The 23,849-nt window shown below is 41.5% G+C and overlaps 1 protein-coding gene across 5 annotated transcripts in view; it reads left to right on the top strand.

Moving 5' to 3' along the window:
* The window catches only part of ZBTB16 (zinc finger and BTB domain containing 16), a 171,300-nt gene that overhangs the window by 108,533 nt on the left and 38,918 nt on the right, over positions 1–23,849 (top strand). For all 5 annotated transcript variants that reach the window (XM_040326036.1, XM_040326039.1, XM_040326040.1 and 2 more), the window contains exon 4: positions 15,723–15,809. In XM_040326036.1, the coding sequence (XP_040181970.1) occupies positions 15,723–15,809 (87 nt within the window). The remainder of the gene's footprint in view (positions 1–15,722; positions 15,810–23,849) is intronic.

The raw sequence follows: 23,849 nt of genomic DNA, 5'->3' as shown, positions 1-23,849 counted from the left end.
GTTTTGTCTTGTTTCCATTGAAGAGGAGGAAGTGTTTTCTTAACTGAAGAGCTTCACAGGCAAGTTGCACCAGGAGGGATACACAGCATGCCTTTGCTGACCACCTGCCGAGAATGCTACCTTCCTGGCTGTCTCTGGGTTAATATTTTGAATCACTGGCCTAAAACAAAAGTGCAAAATGAAGTTCAAACTCCCTACTCTTGCCCACTGGTTGAACGTGGTAGCCAGGCAACTAGTATGTTCACACCGGCGGTTGCTGCTATCCTCGGTACAGTTTTCCTCTTTCCCTAGAGAAATGGATTGGTGCAGCTGAAAATTTCCATACACCAAAATCCTTTGTGAATAGCAGTTAAAGCTATTAACCTATAACCACTAACCCTAACCTATAACCACTTCATTCCACATTAATAATTCTAAAATCAGTTTGTGCTGTAATTTGCCTCTAACATTGTTCCTGCTTCTTCTTGCTAGAGGCTGCCACCATGAAATGATCTAACGAGACTTCATTTTCAGACTAGATTTAGTGGTTCTAGAGGCAGATGTGTTTTTTAACCTTTTAATGCATTGGGTAAAAAACCTTCTGGGTGCAGCTCCCCCCCATACTCACCTGAGCCCGATCGCAATCCAGCAATGGGCATGAGAGCAACAGGCTCTCCCGCATCTCTCTCCCCTCATTGGCTTATGCAGTAGCGGGAGCTAATGGCTCCAACTGCTGTCAATCGCCGCCAATGAGGTAAGAGCAGGCGGTGGGCCCTAGCCACGCTGTGTATGAATGGACATTCAGACGCGTGGCTCAGAAGTCAGTGTCCCCATAGCAAGAGGCTTGCTATTGGGGGTACTTTGCATGGGGGAGAAGCCAGAATGCTGGCGGTGGACCCAAAAAGAGGCTTGGGGCTGCTGTGAAAAAACTTTGCACAGAGCAGGTAAGTTATATAAAAAAAAAACATTTTTAAAATCGCTTTAAGTACATTTCCAAATGATACCCGCGCCCAGGTGGCGGACCTAGGAGCACCCAATGTTTGGGTTTGGGGACGCAGTTAAAAGCGATTTTGCGGGAGGCCTTGAATGGCACCCCTCCTCCCCGGCGCGGACTCCTAATAGGGTCGCCCCAGGGACCGCCTAAGGTGGTTCCCCACCCGTGACAATACCAGAGCTGCGCTGTAATAAGATAACTGAGGGTAGGCGAGCCATCGGTCCTACTCAAGAATAACCTTCTTATGCTTTACTTGTTTTGGCTACCTTCAGATATTTCTTCAGGTTTTCTTTGTTTTGTTGTAATAGGAAAAATGTCCGTCACTGTTACTAACGAGTTTTGCTAAATTGTAAGCTGTGACTGAACTCAAAGTTTTTTTTACCAAAAAAAAGCGATTTCCGTGGGCCAAACATTGCATGAAAGATTTTAAATCGCAGTACCTGACACGTGTGAAGACCACTAAATGGTGGTTGAGGTTGGCGAGTATTGGCGACCAGCGCCAAGTTTTCCATTTTGAAATGTAAGGATTCATTATTTAACCATTTTTGATCTTTACTGAAAAGGGTTGTAAAGGTTCGTTTTTTATTTTCTAAATAGGTTCCTTAAAGCTAGTGCATTGTTGGTTCACTTACCTTTTCCTTCAATTTCCCTTCTAAATTTGTTTTTCTTTCGTTTTCGTTGTCTGAATTTCTCACTTCCTGTTCCTCCTCAGTAAGCTGTTCTAAATGACTTTCCACGGCTCGGATGATGGTGGAAAGCTTACTGAGGAGAAACAGGAAGTGAGAATTTCAGACAAAGAAAAAAACATTTAGAAGGGAATTCGAAAAAAGGTAAGTGAACCAACAATGCACTTAAAGGAACCTATTTAGAAAATAAAAGACGAACCTTTACAACCCCTTTAATATGTCTAGCCTAATATTTTGCCAACAAATAACCCTTTTTTTTTTTTTAAACCGGTCTTGATCAATCCCAGAAGGTTTTAGGGCATACCAAGACTTCTGCCAATGCCAGCCTGTTCAACAGGTAGCAGTAGAAGGGGTTAACCCACCCAGAGTCCTAGGTATGGCAAAAGCATCTCCACTACTAATGTTTATCGCATGCCCAACAGGCAGCTAGGTTTAAAGCTCTGCGTTGTTGCTAAGTAGCAGCTCTTCTCCCCCCCTTCTCCTCCCTCCCGTACTGTAATGGGCTTATTTTGTATTCCATACAGCTCTGGGTCTTATTTTTGTATGCAAGACAAAGTGTTTTGATGGCGGATGGAAGCAGCCTGTGTCTAGAGGCTGTTTGGAGTTTTTATGCTATGTACAGTACACACTGTGCTTTTTGAGCAGAACACAGATTGTTCAATCCTGCATTGTTTCCTCTTCTTGCACTGAGAACATCCAGCGGTTAGGACTGGTCTGTCCTGAAAAATAGTACAGTATCATTGCTTGTTTTTATATTCACAAATGCAGCCTTGCATTCATCCCTTGCATATTTACGAAGGAAAACTTACAGCCGAGGGCTATTTAACGGATGGGGCTTAACGAATGCCACCAAATATTTCTTAATGCGGAGCACAAGTTGAAGCTTTGCATTCAGCCGTTTGACTATAGACCCTCTACTTTTCATACTGATAACAGACCCTGATAATCCAACAATAGTTATATAATATATAACGATCAATAATTCCTTATCAGTGAACATCACTCTTCAAACAACGTATTGTGCATTAGGGGGTCTCGTAACTTATACAGATCCTTTATCTTTAGGTGGCCAATGGTCATTCATTCTGGGTCAACTAGATGGTTATATTACTTATTGTAAGTGAATTGTTCATACATTCGACTGTTTATATTGGCGCACAGACAGATGTTAACACTTGAGTCCCCCCCCACTGTCTGAACACACCGTCAATGTTCTGGCTCATGAATCCAATATTGTCAGCGGATATTATTGTGCTCTGTCCAAGTATGATAAAGGAGAGAATCTCCGACTTGTTTGAGCAACTCGTCACATGATTCTCCTGCGCTGATCATCTTATTTTACACAATGATCAGTCGTCCTTAATTATCAAAAAAGCTCAATATGCCCATTCATGTTACGTTTTTTTTGTTTTTTTATTTTATGCACATGAATGATGGACATGGCTTACAATTGTTCTAGGATTCACGTGGACCTTGTATAACAAATCTGTTTAATGCAAATAAAAACACTAAGCTCGTTCACCCTATCTTTAGTCTCCAAAGAGCGATCTGCGTTTGAGTTCACTCCTCAAAATTTGCCATAACCCCCTTGAAACCAACAGTAGCATTGTACACAGTTGCAGGACACGTGCAGATTTGTCACATTTGGAGGGCACTATGCTCGCTTGACAGTACAGAGTGCAAAACCCCCACGGCTGTGGCATATGTAAACACCCAGCTGCTGCCACTGAAGCTAAGGGGAAAGCAGCTAGGGGGTGGTAAAAATGTAACTCAAGAGTAGGGTTTTACTGCCCCTCAACCACTAGTGTGAAGGAAAAAAAAAACGTAGATTTGAGAACGTATGCCTAAGGGCCCTTTCACACGTACGGACAAACGGTCCGTTTTTTACAAGTCCGTTTACGGACTTGTAATGTATCCCTAAGGGATTGCAGATGTTGGCGGATGATGCATCCGCTAACGTCCGCAAAGATCCGCTTTTGCGGACAGAAGAAAACACTATTTTTCTTCCGTCCGGCAGAACGGATCGGATGAATACGGACACACGGTCCGTATTCATCCGATTCCCCATAGGGGACCGCCCTGTCCGCTGACAGCTCAGCGGGGATTTACGGATGATCCCTGCTGAGCCGACGGACACACACGGGGCGGATCAATACGGATCCGCTCCGTGTGAAAGGGCCCTAAGGGAGGGTGGATTCTTTGGGCCTTCTTGTGGGATAATGGAAGGGCTCAGGATCCTAGGTTCCACAAGCATGTGCTCTTGTACAGTGAAGAGATTTGGGATCCCGAGTCCCACATTGAGTCCAGTGAGATCACTGGCGCTTACTGGACGTCCTTTCCTGTAGATTTTAAAAATATTTCTTCAAAAAATATTTTTAAACTTTTTTTTTTTTTACTTGAGCTTTTTATATCCAGAGGGAATTGTGGTTTTTAAGTGAACCTACAATGCTTGAGCTCTGAGTGGCCATTCACCATGCCCGACCACCATTACACGGGGTGGGAGACCAGTTATTAGCCTTTGTGTAAGCAGTGACTGAGCTTCTGCAGAGCCATTAACTCAAGGCCTTAGCCAGCCAAACAGGCCATTGTCTTGATGGCAGCAAATACATTTTGGTAGTCCACCTCCTATCTTGCTGATAATTACCTTCCCCATGCTATATAAGTGGGATAGAAGGTGGCCAATCAAGAGAATTCTGCAGTGTTCCCTGAATGACAGTGACAGGCTCTCTTTAAGTAATAAGCCATGCTTGTGTCCTTCATGTATGCATATCATGTGACCACATACTTGGAGGAAAACAAAGGAAGCCCTTGGCTAAAAGTTTCCATCCTAGCCTAGAAGACTATGGATTCTTGATTTTTCATATACAGCTGATCTTTTATAGCCCGTAGATAAACCGAACGCCATCTGAATCTGTCATTTTTACAAGTATCCGATCTGAGAGATCAAATGTTGTATCCTCACCTGTTACCCAATACTGAGGATTTGGACATGTTTTGATTGGGCTTAGGAAATAGTTGACAAGAGGACTATACAACACAAGCAATGGGCTCTACAGTTCATGACAATTCTACGTTTTTACAGAAAAGACAATTATGTGAACATGTAAGGGTACGTTTTTGTATGAGTCACAAAATTTTAGGGTGACCAATCATAATATATATAATTTGTATTTTATTTTTTTTGTCTGATTTGGTTTATATTGCAATTGCCATTTGTAATCCCATTTCTCAAAAGCGATTTGTCTAGGGGTTGCGAAAACACTTTGGCTGATCTCTCCCATTTCATTGGGCAACAGCAATTGTAGGATCATTCATTGGTCGTCTTGCAATACTCTGCTTTATACCTACCTATAATGCCTAGGCATTTGGTCATATGATCTCTGCTGAAAAATGAGAATTAGCGATTGGGGATTACATGACCAGGTCGTCGTGTTGTTTTTTTATGTTTTTTTTTATTTTATTTTTTCACTTTTTTTTTTATTAATGCATGCCAGAAAGGCTGACCTAGCGTTAAGTTACTAGTACAGGTTAAGTCCACTTTAGGAGTGTACTGGTCACATATAATACGCTTAAACACACTTTGCATTTATCGTCTTAAATAAATAATCCCAGAGCATGCATTTCATACAATACAAAGTTATTACTTCAAGGGGTTGGACAGTCTGTAACAAAGCTATAAAAGTAAAACCGCAGCGGAGCCAAAACCTGCAAAAACAAAGTAGATTTAACTTTAACATAATCTGTGTAGTCTCTGCTTACAAATCAGCGAAGTTTATTGTACTCTGCTGAAGCATAAAATCAGTACCAGTTCTCTCGTCTATTGCAACGATAAATGAGAAGTCTGCAGTTGCTGTAACAATCAGCAAGCAGCTGAATCTACCATGTCTGTCCTTGCCGCGACACATTTACAGTGACTGTAGGGAAATGGGAATGGCTCTTAAAGTGTACCTTTCATGAAAATCACATGTCGCACATCGGTAAGGAACATGTCAGCATTACCAAAGCATCGTTGCTGCTCCCAAATCTAATAAGGTAAAGATTTCTCTTGTTCAGCCCTGCATGCTGGTGTAAGCAGATGCACCCATGACTAAAATTTTGGCCAATTTTTAGGTACTGGAAATTTCGAACCGTGATTAAAGAGCTATAGCTCCACTTGACCTAAAGCCTAGGCCAGTGATGGCGAACCTTGGCACCCCAGATATTTTGGAACTACATTTCCCACGGTGCTCAACTACACTGCAGAGTGCATGAGCATCATGGCAAATGTAGTTCCAAAACATCTGGGGTGCCAAGGTTCGCCATCACTGGCCTAGGCTAAACCCAGAAGATCTTTGGCCTACAAGTGCGCCCTGAGTGTTTTTCATGTCATTGGATAAAGTCTTGTTTTCAGATAGGCATGATGGGAGCCTGTGTGTCTTATGACCAAATATGGCCCCCTGCATAAATTATTGGCTGAAGGAAATAAAAATATTCATAATTTTGTTTTCTTTGTAAAGTGCCATACTATGACCAGTGATACCAGTGACTTTTTTACTGGCAACAGTGAGACATCACAAGCCTACTTTAAGCTTAGGGGAAAGCCCGGTGAAAAACTATGCAATCAGTCTGAGCCAGCCCAGCCAAAAAAACTAAACTGACATTGAAGCCCCTGTTTGGGACAAGGGGCTACAGCCTTATTCCCCAAAAATATATATTCTCTTCCACTACTTGATTGCCCTGTAATCTATTTTGTCATGATATTGTTTGCTTCTTGCTGTGTTTTACTACCTCCTTGTAATGTTCTCCTATAAGCTCCCCAACCTTTCCTTTTCCACTTCTGTCTGAAACGAGTGGTACACATTTGTTGTGTTCATGCGCACACTACAAATCTCATAGTTCATAGTCTCTAATTCATTTTGGTAGTGGGCAGGGGTGTCCAAACTTTTTTTCAAAGCAGGCCAGATTTGATGAATTGAACATTCGCGAGGGCCGACCATTTTACCTGAAATTCTTTGAACCATTAAAATTCGGTCTAAGGGTGTTAGTTTGAGCACTAATACACGGCCCAACAATAATTATCTTTCTTTTGTGGCTGTGTGGTGAAAAGATGAGCTCAGACGTGATATTTGGATATACCGTATTTTTATCAGCGTACAACATGCACCTTCACTTCAAAAGGGAAGTTTCAGGCAAAATTTTTTTTTTAATTAAGAACTGTGAAGCAAAATAAGGGTCAGTGCCCATCTGCAGCCTCACCATTGCCATGAATGCAGCCTCTAAATGCAGCCTCACCATTGCCATCAGTGCAGCCTGATCGATGCCCATCTGCAGCTTTGGAGGGGGGTGGGACGAATGCCAAAAGATTACATACAGGAGAATCTCCTGTTTACCCGGCAGACTCTTTAATACAAAGTCCCGCCTCCTATGATAGACAGAACAGTCGTCCAATGGCAGCCCAGGAGACGGGACTTCCTATTAGACACCACTGAGTAAACAGGAGATTGTCTTGTATGTAATCTGACGGCATTTGTCCCACCCCCTCCCTGTCCCCCTCTGAGGCAGCGCCAATAAATACAGTAAATCTTTTTTGTGGCACTGGGGGGCCAGAAAATTATATATATATATATATATATATATATATATATATATATATATATATATATATATATATATATATATATATATATATATTCTCCAAATTACCAGGGGGGCCACATTAAACCAGAACGTGGGCCAGACTTAGGCTGGTAGTGGGCAAGAAATTGTGGCTATGTTCCTACATAAGTGGGACCACAGAGAACAAACCTAGCCACCCTTTGACAGGAAGTCGCATCACAGCAGCAAATAAAAGCAGGAATTTGGAAGAAGTGAAGATAAATTGAGGGTATGTTTTGGGGGGGGGGGGGGGAATAAATAACATGTACTTGAGTTTTTTTATTTATTTTTTTTTAGATATGAGTTGGATGTCACTATCGTTTGCCTAGGACTTCTTGCATAGGACAAAACGTGTTAAGAGTCTGTATAATTGCAGGGTACATGCCAAAAAAAATAAAAAATTGCAGGCCTTTATTATTATTTCATACAGCTGTGCACTTAATTGTAGTTTTTTTTCACACACTATAACATCTCGGATGCGATAGCAATGCATGGCTGATGTCCTGGCAGGCACGGAGTTAACAAGCCTGCTTTACACCCCCCAAAATGGGACGCATTTTGTTTGGGGTGTGCATCCAGGGAGGGGTAAACCAGCTCAGTCTGAAACCCCAAAGAACAAGATAAATTTAAAATTGTAATTGGCTGACTTCCACAGGCTTGCGGCTCTTTTAATGAGTCATAATAACTTCATTTAAAGCCAGCTGAGCAGAAAATAGATTGGAAAGAAGCCGGGGGCCATTATGGATTTCTCTATGTGTGCGTGTTTGACAGCTTTTCTTGTAGACAGTCGCACAAGGGAGACATATTTATTAAAGCTTGTAGACTTGAATGTAGGTGCGATTTACGAAGTCAAGGATTTTCAAACTAAATCCAGACCAAGGTGGACAATGATTTTTATATGTTTTAAAGTATATACATGTGAAGTGTAAAGAGGTGACTTCTTAGATCCTTCCGCATACAATATATATCATAGAATGTGATGTCTTTACGTCTGGGGATTGTCTGTCTTATCCCAAGTGCAGTATTATGACACTTATTGATCACCGGTGCTGGTCCTGATTTAAAGTGTCCGCCACTATTTTTCTTCCCCTCCAGTTACATTAGGTTACCCGCAGACACATGACACTGATGGCTCGTGCCAGATTTCCTCAGACAAAGCGTCCTTCAAACGAAAGATTGTACCATAAAAGGGAAAAAAAATTAAAATGCCTACACTAAAGTGCTAAAATATTGAAATTGCACTTGAAGATGCAGGAAATGGGCATACATATTACATAATTAAAAACAAAAAAATGTTTTCACTCTTAAGATGGAAACCTTTTGAAAGATCATTTGTTTCATAGGAAATGTGACCAAAAGATCAAGACAATTATACTATCAACTGTTTTTAATGATCTTCTAAAACTAATCACTAAAATCTTATATAAGCTTCAACATGGTCATGTTTCAGGAGTCGTTTTGAGTCGTAAATCTGCAGTTTTTTTTTTAAATACTTGATGGTTCCTCCATTAAAGTCCTTTTTCAGGCACTTCCTGTTCTAAGATGACCACTGTCTCTCAAATGTGCTTCTACATTGCCACCCTGTCACATGGAGGCTACGACTTGCTGTACAAACACATTATATAGTCATGGTCCACGATTGTCATGTCAGGAGGCCAGTCCAGAGCAGTGATTTGCAGCTTACAGCCTTTCAACCACAGGGATCCGACTTGTCAGACCTCAAGTCACTTGGCATCAGAAATCCCATGTTAGTAAATGAGAGCCGTCTTAATGTACACTACCGACGTCGCTCCGACTTCAGAAAAGGTTCCTGTACTACTTCAAGGCGACTTCTAGGCAACTTGTACACATAGATTTAAATGGAAGTTGCCTCCAAAGTCTGATCTCCATCCAAACTAAAGCAACTTTACAGGAAGAGAAAATGGTTTACCCAGGTCATTATTCTGTGGTTGACCACAGCCAAAGTCGCCTGTCCTGGAGGCAACTTTAAGTCACGTTATAAGTTGCTCCAAGTCACACTGAAGTTGCCTTGCAAAGTTTCGCTGTAAGTTGGGTTGCCCCTGTGTGAAATGGCACTTAGGCTTCATGTACACTGCTGCTGATAAACGGACGTCTAGGAGCAGTTAAGCATTTTTTTTCCCAGCTGTCCCCTGAACTCTCCTCGTTAACTTATCAGTTCATGTATACAGGGTCGTTTCTAGGTAGTTAAATTTAGAATATTTTTTTGGAAAGCAAAAAAATTGCCTTGAGGACTGATGTTCAGAGGCATTTGAAATGCCAAAGCCCTGTAACCGCTTGTAAACGCTGTAACTCGCATTTTTTAGCTGCGTTTTGTTTACATTCGTTTTTAATGGAGATACATTTTTGACTATTTGAAGAAAAAAAACATTGACCGATAGTAAAGTTAAATAGTTTAGGGGAGGTTGTAAAACGTCCCGTGTACATTAAGCCTAAAAAGCAAGGCAGTAGTAATGGATTTCTGTTGGTTGTCAAGTTTTATGTAGTTTATGCTATCCAAGTTTCTTCAAAATATAGAAAAAAATGTATACTGCCTGGAGAAACCTCTAGAACAGGGGTCTCCAAACTTTCTAAACAAAGGGCCAGTTTACGGTTCTTCAGACTTTAGGGGGGCCAGACTAGGGCCATTGGGAGTAGAAAATGTCCTGGTAACCAATGGGAGTAAAAAATACCATATCTTTGGTGTCAGTGGGAGGACTAGTGCCCCATCGTTGGTGTCAATGGAAATAATTGATGGTGTCAGTTGGAGAAATAGTGCCTCATTAGTGTCAACAACAAGAATTATGCCCCATTGGAGTTGGGTGGAACAATTCCCCAAGGGCCGCATTAAGGCAAGCAAAGGGCCGCATCTGGCACCAGGGCCACAGTTTGGAGACCCCTGCTCTAGAATAATAAAAATGATTATTTTGAATTTTTAAGCTGTAACATTTTAAATGGTGACTGGATAACTGTTTTCATCCTACAATTTAAACTGTTGCTTTCAGAGGTATGTTTAATCTCTGATGTGTTGGCGGGTGTAGTTGGACTATTGCTTGCAGTAAAGGGCTTTGCATCTGATGTGTTCGTATGTTTCACTGGGATAGCAAAAGAAGTATTTCAGGATGTTTGCTGATGTCACCAGACAATGGTTTTGCCAATGACTGATGTCACCTTGCTGATATTCTGCTCACAGAAAGAAAACACATTGCCTGCCCCCAGTATACCCATTATGACCCCCTCTGCATCTAACTAGCTGGCACAGTGTGACTGTTGGGGACAGTTTGTACCAGGTCACTGGCTCCTGTCCCAGCAATAAATCTCCTTGTTAGTAAATTTAGAGTCTCGAGTGACACAGTGCATCGTAAGGCTCACTCCTAAATAGCTAATGCTTGGCAGGACACTTCAATCCAGCCTGCAATGTGCTAAATAAATACAGCCAAAATACTTAACTCGTTCACAGCTAGAAAGTATGACACCAAGGGAGATGTTTTTGTTTTCTTTAGCAGTTGCATTGAACATATGGAGTAAGACAGCATAAGAAACACCTTATTTCTTGATTTAGTGTAAAGAGATCCAATAGGAATCATGTTGAACTAGATCTGTTGAATTCTGCTAAATATGACTGTAGACATGTATTATTGTCCTTTTAATGACTGTTTGTTTTCAACCTTTTGTCAATGTCCACAATCTCCACTTCAAAATGCTTTATTTTTATTCTCAAAATTTATTTTCCTGGTTCATGTGCAAAATGGTAGCTGAGGGATCTCTAGGAGGCATGATAATTATGCCCTTAGCACCCACTAGGGGTGACGTTGTTAAATTGCTTTTTTCTTATTTAAAGAAGCAGCCCAATTAACCCCCACCTCCATCCTCTGGCTGAACAGAAAACATACTACTGCTGAGTATTTTTCTATAGTAGACTGTACTACTTATGGACTTTCAAGTAAGAAGCAGTAAATGTGCTTTGCAATAAGCACTCAATGGCCTCTGTAGCTGCAGTAACTGTGGAATAATAAATCCTCAAATATCTCAGCAGAAGCACTGATGTCCTTCTAGCTAGTTCTTGGCAACCTGGCCCCATCTGCTAGAGTTCCTGCTCTGTGTACATTACAAGGCTGGACGCCTGTCATTGCAAGGGGAACTATGGTGAGCGGAGCTGCCGAGAGAATAACTTGAATAACAATTTCAGTGTTTCTGCTGGGAATATTGAGGATAATTTGCTCCACAGTGCCTACAGCTGCAGAGGTCAATGATGGCTCGTTTGTAAAGCTCAACTCCAAGAGTTAAAAAATAAATAAATCATAGGCTCCACACCACCCCCATGTGGATGCTTTAGTGTACAGTCTTCAGTTTTCCACTTTTGGCTCACTGTAGCCTTATTTTTATATTCTTGGATTAGAATATTCTAACCTGGTATAGTGTCTTGCAATTATTGCCCATCCTCTTCAAGATTGGAAGTGTTGTGTTATGTGACCTGCATATTTGAGTAGCTGTAGACTTTTTGTTTGACCATTCCCATATACATTTCCTTATTAACAAGTTGTATTCACCCATGATGCGTATAAGTGATCCCTTTATATATAATGCTAGGAGCACATAAGCACCAGATGCTATTGAGCATCTCGTGTTTAGGAAAAGAACGAATGTTGGAGTTTATTTTAGTGCCACCTTGGGGATAAGCAATTAATACAAATGAAGGTTGTACAGATTTATACCTGCAACTTGTTTTAACTGTGCTTTTATATTGACCACTGGCCTACAATGAGCCATTAAATATGGTCTTGGTCTTCACTTGAAGGGTGAATATCGGTGAACCACAAACTCCTTCTTCTCTTTTGAGAGAGGCCACCCAGCACCAAACTGTTGCGTTCTTCCAATGCATTCCATCCTGCATGGGGCTTGGTTATGGGCTAAAACTCCTACTCGTAGGCTATAAGCACGTTAATGTAGGAATTGCCTGCTTATTGCTGTGCCATCCTTTTCAATAAATGGTCGCAAAACCAGATCTTTTTGGTGCTTGGCTAAAACTCTTCCATTCCTGTTGCCATCGCCAGCCTTAACGAGCAATGGTGAAGTGCACTCCTTGGGGCTAGTGCCAAGTTTGAGGGCTTTCAAGTGGTAAGCATTTCTTGCCAGCTTAGAAACTTGCATACTGTTGGAGTGGATGCTCTTGTCGCACAACGGGAATGAGCATCAAGCATTCCCTTTAGGTGCTCATACATAAGGCTGGAAGTAAAATAACACAGACATTAGGCAATCGGTGAGAACTGAAAAGCTGGTTTTATTCCCATTAGATTAGTTAAACTCTTCCAAACAAGCATGTTGTTCCTTTCTGCAGCTTGCCATTAAAAAAAAGAACTTTAAAAAAGAATAACCTTGATACTATTTCTGTCTCCACTCATTCTCTGCTCTAGTGGCGTTTTTTTCCCTTCTTGTTTTGTTGACAATGATATAAAAAAAGAGGCGCAGGGAACACTCTGTACTAGCTATTTGAATTTGGCAGGCAGGGGCTGTTCCTGTACTGATAAGGAGTACTGTAAATAAGACTGTACAAAGAGCCTGCCATAAAGCAAGCACTGTCTGTACTCATTGTTCTCTCTCTCTCCACTGGTTTGTGTGTTATGTATGTGTTTTTTTTATTTCGTATGCTTTAATTTTTTTTTTATTTAAATTTTTCGGGACACTGTTTTGGAACACAATGTTCTTCCTAGTCAGACTGAACATGCAGATCTTGTTAGCAAATTGCCAGCATGTTTATTTTTGAAACCCACAGGAATTTTTATGATCTACATATTAAAACAGTTTTTTATTCTTTATATGGGTAGTATTACGTTTTTTGTTAAGGCAGGTGATCATAAGAATTGCTAAATAATTTTTTAACCATTTATACGAAATAGAATAAAACACATGGGTGTATAAAAAAGCTGTTGCATATAGTTTAGATGAGGTGGGGGTATATATCTGGCATAGTTATGTTGCCAACCATGAGGCAGTGTACTCCTCAGCCTTCATTCCTCTAAGTTTTAGGATTAGGTTAAGATTAATGTGCAGAACTAGGTTAACAAGGTTGCAAATTGGGTAGAAGGTAGATATTTAGGTGTAACGCTACAGGTTAAGGGTAACTTTTTAAAGTTTTTAGGGGAGGGTCAATGGTGATCATGGCATTTCAGTTACTTTTGGTTTAAAAATGCCCTATGCTGGGTTTTGGCACCTAAAAAAAACAACATACTATTGAGAGGCAGTTTAGGTAACAGCCAGTGACGTCACCATGTATAAATAAGAACCTAACAATACATAGAAGACCTTAAATGAGCATTGTAAAATGTCGCCACTGCATAGAGCCCATGTGGCAGTGCAGAATTATATTTTTCCTACTATTAGGGTTTATTGTTTCCAGCATGGCCTTGGCTCAAACTCCTAGCTTGAAGAGCATCCTATTCAGTAAGCTTTTACAAAGCCTTTAGCAAATCCCAGGACTTGCTTTAAACCACTGAAGTAGATTTCAGCTCTAGCCAGGGAATGAAGAATCCAGAACTCGGTACCTTTTGCTGGTTGTAGTGTGCTAAAAAAAACAGTTTAAAGTTTAAAACTGCAACCATCACTCCTATGGAGACCTTTTCAATACACCTGGATTGGAGCTAATGGGGCCTTGAATAGAGCTATCCTGTCAACCCTTGTGGATATGACTAGACAGGTGCTATTGCCAGCTTGTTGTTAAAAGTGTATGCTCTGGGGGTTGTCATCCTAAACCTTGCCTTGCTAAATAGTGGCTCACTAATCTGAAACAAGCAGGTAATTGGTGAACTTTGGAAGGCTTGAACTCCTCACGTGCCTGCACATTGAAAAAATGTAAGTCCACAATAGCAGTTAAGTATGCCATCTAATTTAGTAAAAGCCTAAAGACAGAATTGTTCTCATTCAATCCAGTACCAGGCTGGACAACTACATGTACATTCATATGAATAAGGACTTGGATAGAGTCAAACACCCACCAATGAGGCTGGCATGGTAAATACCATTTGGTACTGTTAGTTAGGTCTGCTATTGTAAGGTAAAATAGAGCCTTTTTTTCCCAAAGGTGCTGCAGGGGTTTAAAGAGAATGTAAACCTGATTCATGAAATTTGAGCTGGGCACAAATATCTGCAGTATTTTGTTATCTCTCTTTAGTGAGCAAAGTCCCATAGCTCTATCCTGAATCGTTCCTCTGTTATCAGCCTGACAAATTCTGACATTTTAGACAAAAGCAGCCTGAAGTTTCTATCAGGTGAGATTAGCAGGGAGCTGGCCCTATTACAAAACGCCTCAGAGTCTATGCCTATGATGAGAGGGGGTGTGTGCCTTTCCTCCAATCGGCAATGTTGGCTATCTTGGCTGTGTGCCCAGACATCACACTCTGTGTTAAATGGGAAGAGAAAATCTAACAGGAGCTGAACTTTCTAAATGGTATATAAATGTGAAGACCACAGATAAACATGCAACACCTATGTAGGGAGATTTGGTTCATCCCTGTGTATCATCTGAGGCTGTTTACTTCACTGGGTGTATGGGAGGTTTACATCCAATTTAAGCTGGGATGTGGTATGTCCAACAGGGTAAATCAAAAGTTTTAGGATCGATAAAAATATATCCACTACCTATTGTACTGGTTAGTGCCGGTTCACACTACATCGACTTGGGATCCGACTTGTGTTGCGCGACATGAGAAATTCCATTGAAGTGAATGAGAGCCGTCTTAATGTACACTACGGACGTCGCTCCGACTTCAGAAAAGGTTCCTGTACTACTTCAAGGTGACTTCTAGGCAACTTGTACCCATTGAAGGCAACTGCCATTGAAATCTAAGTCAGATCTCTGTCTTAACTGAAGCAACTTTACAGGAAAAAAATAGTTTACTCGGGCAAACCCCTCCCTCCCACAGAGCTGATTATTCTGTGATTGGCCACAGCCAAAGTCGCCTGTCCTGGAGGCAACTTTAAGTCGCGTTGTAAGTTGCTCCAAGTCGCGCTGAATTCGCCTTGCAAAGTCTCGCTGTGAGTCAGGTTGCCCCTGTGTGAAACCGGCACTTAGAGTGTGCCTGCTGCCAGAAACGAGCTCTGTCAATCACATCTACATAACTATTTCTCTGCAACAGAGCAGCCTGGTTGGACACCGGTGGGGAAGGGTGGATGTGCAGTCAACCATGGATCCTTTCTGAATCCTTTGCACCTAGAAAAATCGAACGAATTGTTCTATACCTGTACTATACTAATAAAGGGAAAATGTCAATTACTGTAAGCTAAACAACTTTTTATCTTATGTTATTTTATAAATGAGCTCTACTGTGTTATTTGATCATTGACTTACAAGCATGTTGTATGGTCAATGTACAGGTTGTTTTTCTGTTAATTTTGTGGATGTTCACCAAGTTATATATTTATTTTTTCTTTTACAGCTGGAGCCAAAGGATTTGTGTGTGAGCAGTGTGGAGCACAGTTCTCGAAGGAAGATGCATATGATGCTCATCGGCGGACACACAATGGTTAGCAACTTTTTATTATGAATATAGACTGCTTGGCAAGGGCACCTTTTTATCTTCTGTTAAGTGGTTTCTAATGCCGTGAACTCGTGTGATATCCAATATTAAGGTTGTACAGGTCTAGAGTAAGGCTGCCAAACAAGCTTCACTTTCAGATAGGGCACATTTTTTATTTTTTTCAGGCCTGCTGCGTTGACCATATACAGAATTTGTATGGCTACAAGTAACTGATTTAATTGCAAAACTGGGGAGATGGGAACATTTTATGTACAAACTTGCCACTTTCTTTTTTATTTTTTTTATTCTGGTTTTGAAACCTACACACTTTAGGGTCATCACTTTTGGAAAGACAGACTTATTTTTTTTTTTATAGTAAATAGCTGCTGGTTTGTTAAAAGTTCCAGTATATAATTGTCCTATTGCTGGTCGGGTGTTTAGGCAATTGGTCCTACAGATTCCAGGAAGGCTGGCCTCCTAAGTAGTGGCTAAACAAAGCAAGCCGGGTCCTTTTTTTTTTCTTTTTTTTTTCCCTGCCTGGAGAAGTGGTACTTGTGCCAGATGGGAGGTTATTTATTCTTATTAAAGCAGTTCTTCAGCCTTTAAAAAAAAAAAACATGCAGCTAAAAATAGTGCCAGCTTCTGACTTTTAATAAAAGGGTGCCGTGCTCACCTGAATCACTTTTTCACTACTCTTTGGGTCTCCAGCACCAGCATGTTTACTGTGGCCATTCGGGTTGGGTTTCCTTGTGGCTTCACAGCAGGCAGCCCACTGAGCATGTGCGCGCCAAGCTGGACTTTGAATGGTCCCACAGCCTTCTGGACCTGTGTTGCGTCCCAGAAGGTTGCGGGCACAGGGTGATCCGACTGGATATGGGAGCAGGTACCTGTCAAAAGCGGGTACCCCCCACCCCAAAAAGTGCCATAAATAGATACCGGGTGGATATAAAGCAGATCTTTCCCTTTTTAGAGTGAATTTCTGCTTTAATGTTTATTTCTATAGCCTTTTCTCCCTGGGGACTCCAGACACTTATTGGACTGGAGTTGGGACAGATAGGGGGTGAGGCTGCAATCTTGGGTGCACTGAGAAGAATGGTACTAGGGCCAAGTAACCTACCAGCATGTCTTTGTGTGGGAAGAAACCCATGTGAGCATAAGGGGAACATGGAAAGTCCATGTAGACCATGTCCTGGCCGGTATTCAAGGACCCGAGTGCTGCAAGGCAGAAACGGAAAACATTAAGTCTCTGTGCTGCCCTACATATTAATGAAAGATTTATTCTCTCACCACATTAGCCACACGCAGATCAGCAGTGCCCTGATTAGAAGAATTAAAGAGGAAGTATTTTCTTTATCACATAATGCTAAGAGTGCCTGTATACACCGTAAATTATGGCATAATGCCATACAGGGTAAGATACGCCTTTTATATGTGGCGCCCAGGAGCCTTAGCTGCTTCTCTAATTTTGACTGTAGACATACTTTAAAGTATACACTGTATGTGACTATATGTAGGTACTCTGCCAGTACTTGTGTTTTACACATGCATGTACGTAGTTGGACATATTTCCACAAATGCTAACTTTAGCGGGTTTGTCGCTTGGCACGGGGGCGGGTTTGTCGCTTGGCACGGGGGCGGGTTTGTCGCTTGGCACGGGGGCGGGTTTGTCGCTTGGCACGGGGGCGGGTTGGTCGCTCGGCACAGGCCTAATATACAGTTGTGTGCAGGAGCCACAAAAGAGAACAGGCATGCCATCAATTTATTTATAGTGAACTGGGAAAGACTACATAATATTAACGATAAAGACATGTTTTTGATTTATATAGTCAAGGTCATATTAGTCTGGTAACAAAGAAGACCATTCTATAAACCTTTAATTAAAAGCCTGTTCCTGAATTGTCATAAGTAAAGTGTTCATGAGCAATATTGCACAGAATATGAGAGTAACCTTTTCTTTATACCTTTTAAAAAAGTAAACTATTCCGTATAATCACTTCCTACCAACCTAACTGGTATTTACGCTTCTAAGACACCAGGTGGCAGTATTGATAACATTCTGCATACGGAAGTCCATGCAGTATAGCACAACTTTCCAGGTGTATCATGTGCCAAGTCTCAAATCAGAAAGCATTAAGGGACGGTAACTCTGCATCCCACAATGAAATAATCCTGTAATTGGGTGGAGGACAGAAATAATTCTTAAAATGCTACTACAGAAATCTCGGCAAGTAAATAACCAGGCCTTGTTACTGCATCATTTAAATGTTAAAATATTAGTAAAGCGGTATAATATCCCAGCCACGTTTCCAGTTCAATGTTCTGAATCCATGTTTTCATTGTTGGGGAATGTAGAATATAAAATGTTGCAGTTGGAATCGACTCTGAAACCTTTTAGTTGTCATTTCAGTTTGTCATTTAAAGTGGAACTATGGGCCGAAGAAAATAAAGGACATGTAGGATGTGATATGACCTTGGTAATGTTAATAGCATTACCAATAAACCCTCCATAACATTCTTATTACCTGTTGATCCTGCCAGTAAATCTGTTATTTTTCTTCTTTTAACAGACTAAGCTGTCAAGCAAACCTTAATACTGACAAAGAGGGCTTACAACTGTCGGCTTGTATTCATACGGTTTAGGGCTAGTTCAGTGAAACGCCGCAGTTTGCCGCATCAGCGCTGGTCGGTGGTGCTCTTCACTTTTAAAGCAGAGGGCACGCTTACATTTTCATTTATTTTTTTATTACTTAACTTGTCACAGTGGGGTTGATTTTACTAAAACTAAAATTCTGGTGCAGCCAATCAGCTTCAAGATGTTTTTTTGTCAAAGCTTAATTGAACAAGCTGACGTTGGAAGGTGATTGGCTACCATGCACAGCTGCACCAGATTTTGGGGTTAACACCAGGGGCTATCAAAGCGGTTAAATGTGTTCCCTATAGGTGCTTTCTAACAGTGGGGGGATTTTTTGACTAAAGGAAAAACAGATCCATGTTCCTGCTTGGCAGAAACGCAGGATCTCCATTTTCCCCTCTGGCAGAATGGCGGTCGGCCTTCTTTACATAGGCAGACTGCTGTTCTGCCTCCTGTCCGAACAATCGGCAGACCCGCTAATTTGACTCCTGCTGTGTCCAATCACAGCGGGAGCGGGGCTCCGGCAGTGCATCCCAGAAGAAAATCGCATACAGGTACGTGATTTTGCACTTAAGTGCCACCCTGCCGCAGTATATGTACGTCCAAACATGTTATACTTGCCTCCACTGTGCAGTTAGTTTTTCACAGAGTGTCGCCGATCCACGTCTTCTGGGGTCCCTCGGCGGCTGTCTCTGGTCCTCCCTGCATGAACTACACACGTTCATGCGAGAGAGCTCGCATTGTGTGTAGTCCGTGCGGGCCCGCTCCCGTGATACAGCGAGTGGCCATAGCCGCTCACTATATCACTCGGCGTCACTGGATGTGATTGACCGCAGCGCCAGCCAATGGCTGTGCTGCTCTCAATTCATCCGCTCTAGCCAATCAGCGGCCAGGCTGAGCGGCGAAGAGGATCTCGGGACCGAGCGTGGGACTTTCGAGCGGTCAGGTAAGTATAACGGGGCGGTATACTCTGAAGTTTTTTCACCTAATGCATAGAATGCATTAAAGTGAGAAAACTTATTCCTTTACAAATCCTTTAAGCGGTTAAAGGAGTACTCTGGGAAAATAAAAAACCACCGTGCCAATCCCAGTTAGACGGCATTGTGACTTTTTTTTTTTTTTTTTTTGTGCTGCCCTTAGAATATAATAAAACCAGTGCCGATCCTGACCTCCCTGGGGCCCTAAGCAAAATTAAAATGGCACATTAAAAATTAGAAGCGGGGGGGGCGCTGACGACAGTGACATGTCGCATTAAAGAAAGTTGAGAAGTGGGGGGAGGGGGTGTTCTGCTGTCGGAAATTACATCTTACATGAAATTGAGAAGCAATGGGTGCTGACTTCTTGCCTCTTCTCCCATGCAGCCAGCGAGTTGAGAAGCAGGGTGATGGGGCGAAAATTACTTCTTACCAGGCGGGGCCTCTAGTAATTTGGGGGGCCCTTGGCAGCTTTGCGGGCCCCTAAGCTGCTTGCATAGTGAGCCTATAGGGCGGATCGGCCATGAATAAAACCTTTAGCAAACCTCCTTCTTGTGGTGGGGGAGGAGGACATTTTTTTTTATATTTAACATTTGTTTAAACAAAAAAAAAATGTTATTTACTTTAGTGGCTGCCATTGGAGCTGGAATTGATCATGGGTTTTCTGAAAAATGACCAACATTATGCAACTTAAAGAGCACGAATGACATTTGTATAGAGCTGGTGTTTAGTCATGCGTCCGTCCTGCGTCCTGTTCAGCGTCTGAATGGTGATAGAAATAACGACCATTGATCCCCCATGTGAAACGGAGACGTCAATACTTTCTGACACACGAATGATGGACCACGACTGTTTTTTTTTTTCCCTGGGAAATAAAGGGGTTGGATGTTTGTAGTGTTTTGTTAAATACCTGAAGCCTTTCCGAGACATAGAGCGTACATATTCAGCCGCTCACACAATGTCTTCATTTAAAACCTGTATAGCGGGATCTTTTTTTTTTTCTCACTTTTCTTAACTGTACTTTACTTTATTTAAAAAATGTTTTTTTTGTTTTTTTTCCCCTAAAATTCTGCAGATTTATTTTAAGGCTAAGAGGCCAGAATCTCCTGTCTGTAAATTCCACTACTCATGACCTTGATTTAGGAGTATCTCCTTTTAGAAGCACGCTGTTTCAATAGGAGCCTGTGGTTAAACCTTCGGGCATTGGTTAGACATGCCATGGTAGGCAAAATAAATTGCCATAATAAGACAGCCCACACCTAAAGTGATTGAAAATGATCACCTCTTAAAACAACCCATCCGGTTTAAGATGGAAATGAAAGGCAAAACATTTTTGTATAGATATTAAAAAAAAAAAAAAAAAAAGGATTTATATTAGTAGTATTCCTTTTTTTTATTTCCCTTCCACCCCCTCCCTTTTTTTTATATATGTATATGTATATGTATTTGTTTATTTATCACATTCCCTCTGATCTCAGCTGCATAGGAGCGGGGGGAGGGAGAGAAGAAGAAAACGCAGCCGCACAGAGCTTCCCAGCTAGAGTACTGACCATGGTGTGTTCTGCTTAGAGTGGTCAGTTTTTCATAGGAAAGGAAAGGGGTTGGGATTTCACATAAAGGAAGCAATACAAAGAAAACGGGATTCTTTCTCATACAAATACATGGTACAGCAGGCACAGATAAGGAATGTGAAGTGTTGGGGTAACAGATGCTTTAACTATTCAAACATTAATCACTGAGGTTGATTTTATTTAAAAAAAAAAAAGAGAGAGGGAAAAAAAATTGGTTGCCTGTAGCAACCAATCAATTGTTTTTTTTTTGTTTTTTTTAATTGGGAAGTGACAGTTGAAACCTCATTGGTCGCTGTCGGTAAAGTTGACACCTAATTATATAATAGTTTATAATATATAATAAAAAAAATATTCTTCTTGTCTCAATATTATTCACCATTAAAATAGAAAAAAATATATAAGGTCGGTCACCATAACAGCAAGGTAACAAAAATGTTCAGTTTCCTTACAGCGGCTGTTACAAATGACGCAGTAAAAATGGTAGCCGCATGGTGGCCAACCTAAAAAGTAAAGGAAAGCATCTTTTCCAGTGCTCCAGTTCTGTGAGGGTCACAGTACTAGCCAATAACTTTAAGCTACTGAAAACAAGGCCTCCAAGACTTCTATCTGTACGCTCTACAAAGAAAACCAATACAAGATGTCATTCCAACTGGTACCAAATCCCAGACCTGCTCCATTCCATATACCCCTCTGATCGCCACTGTCGTAAAGAGGTGGGGACGCTATATCGTACCTATTGGACCTGCTCTCTGATCGTTCCCTCCTGGAAGACCGTGCACTCTCTAATCCATTCCATTCCATCTTTGGTTCCTGGGTGCCATTCAGCCCTAAAATTTTCCTCCTGGGCCTCCCACCCCCCTCTTTTTCTAAACTCTCTAAAAAGCTCTTGGCTCAGGTGTGAACGACCGCGCAATGTTTGGTAGCTCTGACATAGAAGAGGGGGGAACCCCCCTCTGTTTGAACTGCACTCCAGGATCAGAGACGTCAAGTGGATGGAATATCTGACAGCTTCCCTAAATTCTCTCGATACTCCGAACCGCATCAATATTCACCCATCTTCGTTCTGGGGCCGCCGACTCCAGCTCTGTGACTGGCTGGAGCCAAGTGACGTCGCTCCCACGCATGTCACGACACTGTCTTCTGAAGAAACGGCACGGGTGGCCGTTTCTTCAGAGTGCATGTGCCGATGACCTTATCGGCACAGTAAATATCTACTAAATGGCGCATGTTTAGGAGATATTTACAGTACCAATGTCAATACCAATAAGATGGCCTAGCGCAGGTCCAGCACTATTTCCCACGTTCTCAACTACCCCTAAGCCTTTTACCAGAATGGTAAAACCATTGGCCCAAAACAACCAACCACAGCAGAAGCTTTGGTTGCCACCAGTTAACCAAAATCTGATTTACTGATTTTGGAGGATTTTTGGCTAATGCGCTATTCTTTGCCAGAGCAAAAATATAAGCACAAACCTGTTAATCATTGTTCAAACTTGGCTGAATAAGATCTTTTGTCTTTGATCGTCTATACCAGTCTTATAGTCCTCAGGGCCCACTAACAGGCCAGGTTTGCAAGATATCTGAAATGCATCACAGGTGATATCATTTGCTGCTCAGTGATTGCAGTATTCTAGTCTGCATCTCCCCAAGGTAATGCCTAAAACCTGGCCTGTTAGTGTGCCCTGAGGACAGGGTTGATGACCACTGGTCTATACATTAAGCGTCCTTTTAATTGCTAGAAATCCTCTGTAGGTATGGCTTTAGGACTGCTTTAGGTTGTTTCTATAAATAGAATTTCAGTTTTCTGTACTTCCTTTTTATTATCCCCCCCCCCCCCCCACCACCACAAAGCCAGCTACATTTTTCCCATGACAAGACCATTGGTTGGGGATTAGCCGTAATGCAGATTTGACCTTTCACCTCTTGTCCACAAAAGCATTATGGTTGAGGCCAGAGCAGTTTTTCCCTATACTGTGCCATTGTGGCCACTTTCATTAACCCCTTTACCATGGGAAGCGTTGCACAGCTGTAGTCATAGCTGAAAAATTCGACATTCATTTCTCCATTCAGTTCAACTTGGGTTAACCCTTTTTTTGCCCAAACACCATAATGGCCATTGTGAAGCGTATTGTTGCCTGACTGTAATTTATTGCAGTGATGGAATGTGTTGCTGCATACATCTACCCCCCCTCCCCCACTTTGTCTGATTTCATATTTGGTTTCACCTGTTCTCCTTATTGACTTTGCTATTTAACTAAAGCAACGTACAGCAATGCGCAATATAGAAATATTTGAACTTTTTTTTTTGTTTTTTTTGTTTTCATTCTTCACGTTGAGTTATGGACTAGCTTTAGGAGTGATAGTATGCTTTGTCCAGTCACAAGGTCATCTTGTGCTTTGACCTAAGCCCCAATTCTTTGTACATAGAGGGTCTGATCTTTATGCAGACACAAAGCCTCCCCTCCCATTCTTTTTATCCCACACTTATTTTTTTTCTCTCAGAAGACAAGGGAGACGAGAGGGAACAGAAGGGGATATCCCATTTTCCCTCCATTTCCACAATCTGGCTGAAATGCTTATTTGCATTTCTTTCCCCAGAAGAGTGCTTGGCTAGTGCAGCAAACTCATTCATCAATATCGAGGGTTGATATAAATGTTTAGTAGATTCATTTTGGCTATTTAAGCCTTGGCAGACTTGGCAAGCACATAGGCTTTGCATACTTTAAAATATACTTCAATACAAACTTGGTCCTTTTTTAAAATATTTTTTCTCTATCAAATAATTCCATTGGAAGAGTTTTTTTATATATATATAATTTCTCATTGTAAATAATGCCAGAATTGTGAGCCGATGACGATTATCTATTAA

Source organism: Rana temporaria, chromosome 10 (genome assembly GCF_905171775.1).
Source record: "Rana temporaria chromosome 10, aRanTem1.1, whole genome shotgun sequence".
Classification (NCBI taxonomy): Eukaryota; Metazoa; Chordata; class Amphibia; order Anura; family Ranidae; genus Rana; species Rana temporaria.
The sequence above is the reverse complement of the archived record's forward strand: the minus strand, read 5'-3'. Positions and strand labels throughout refer to the sequence as shown.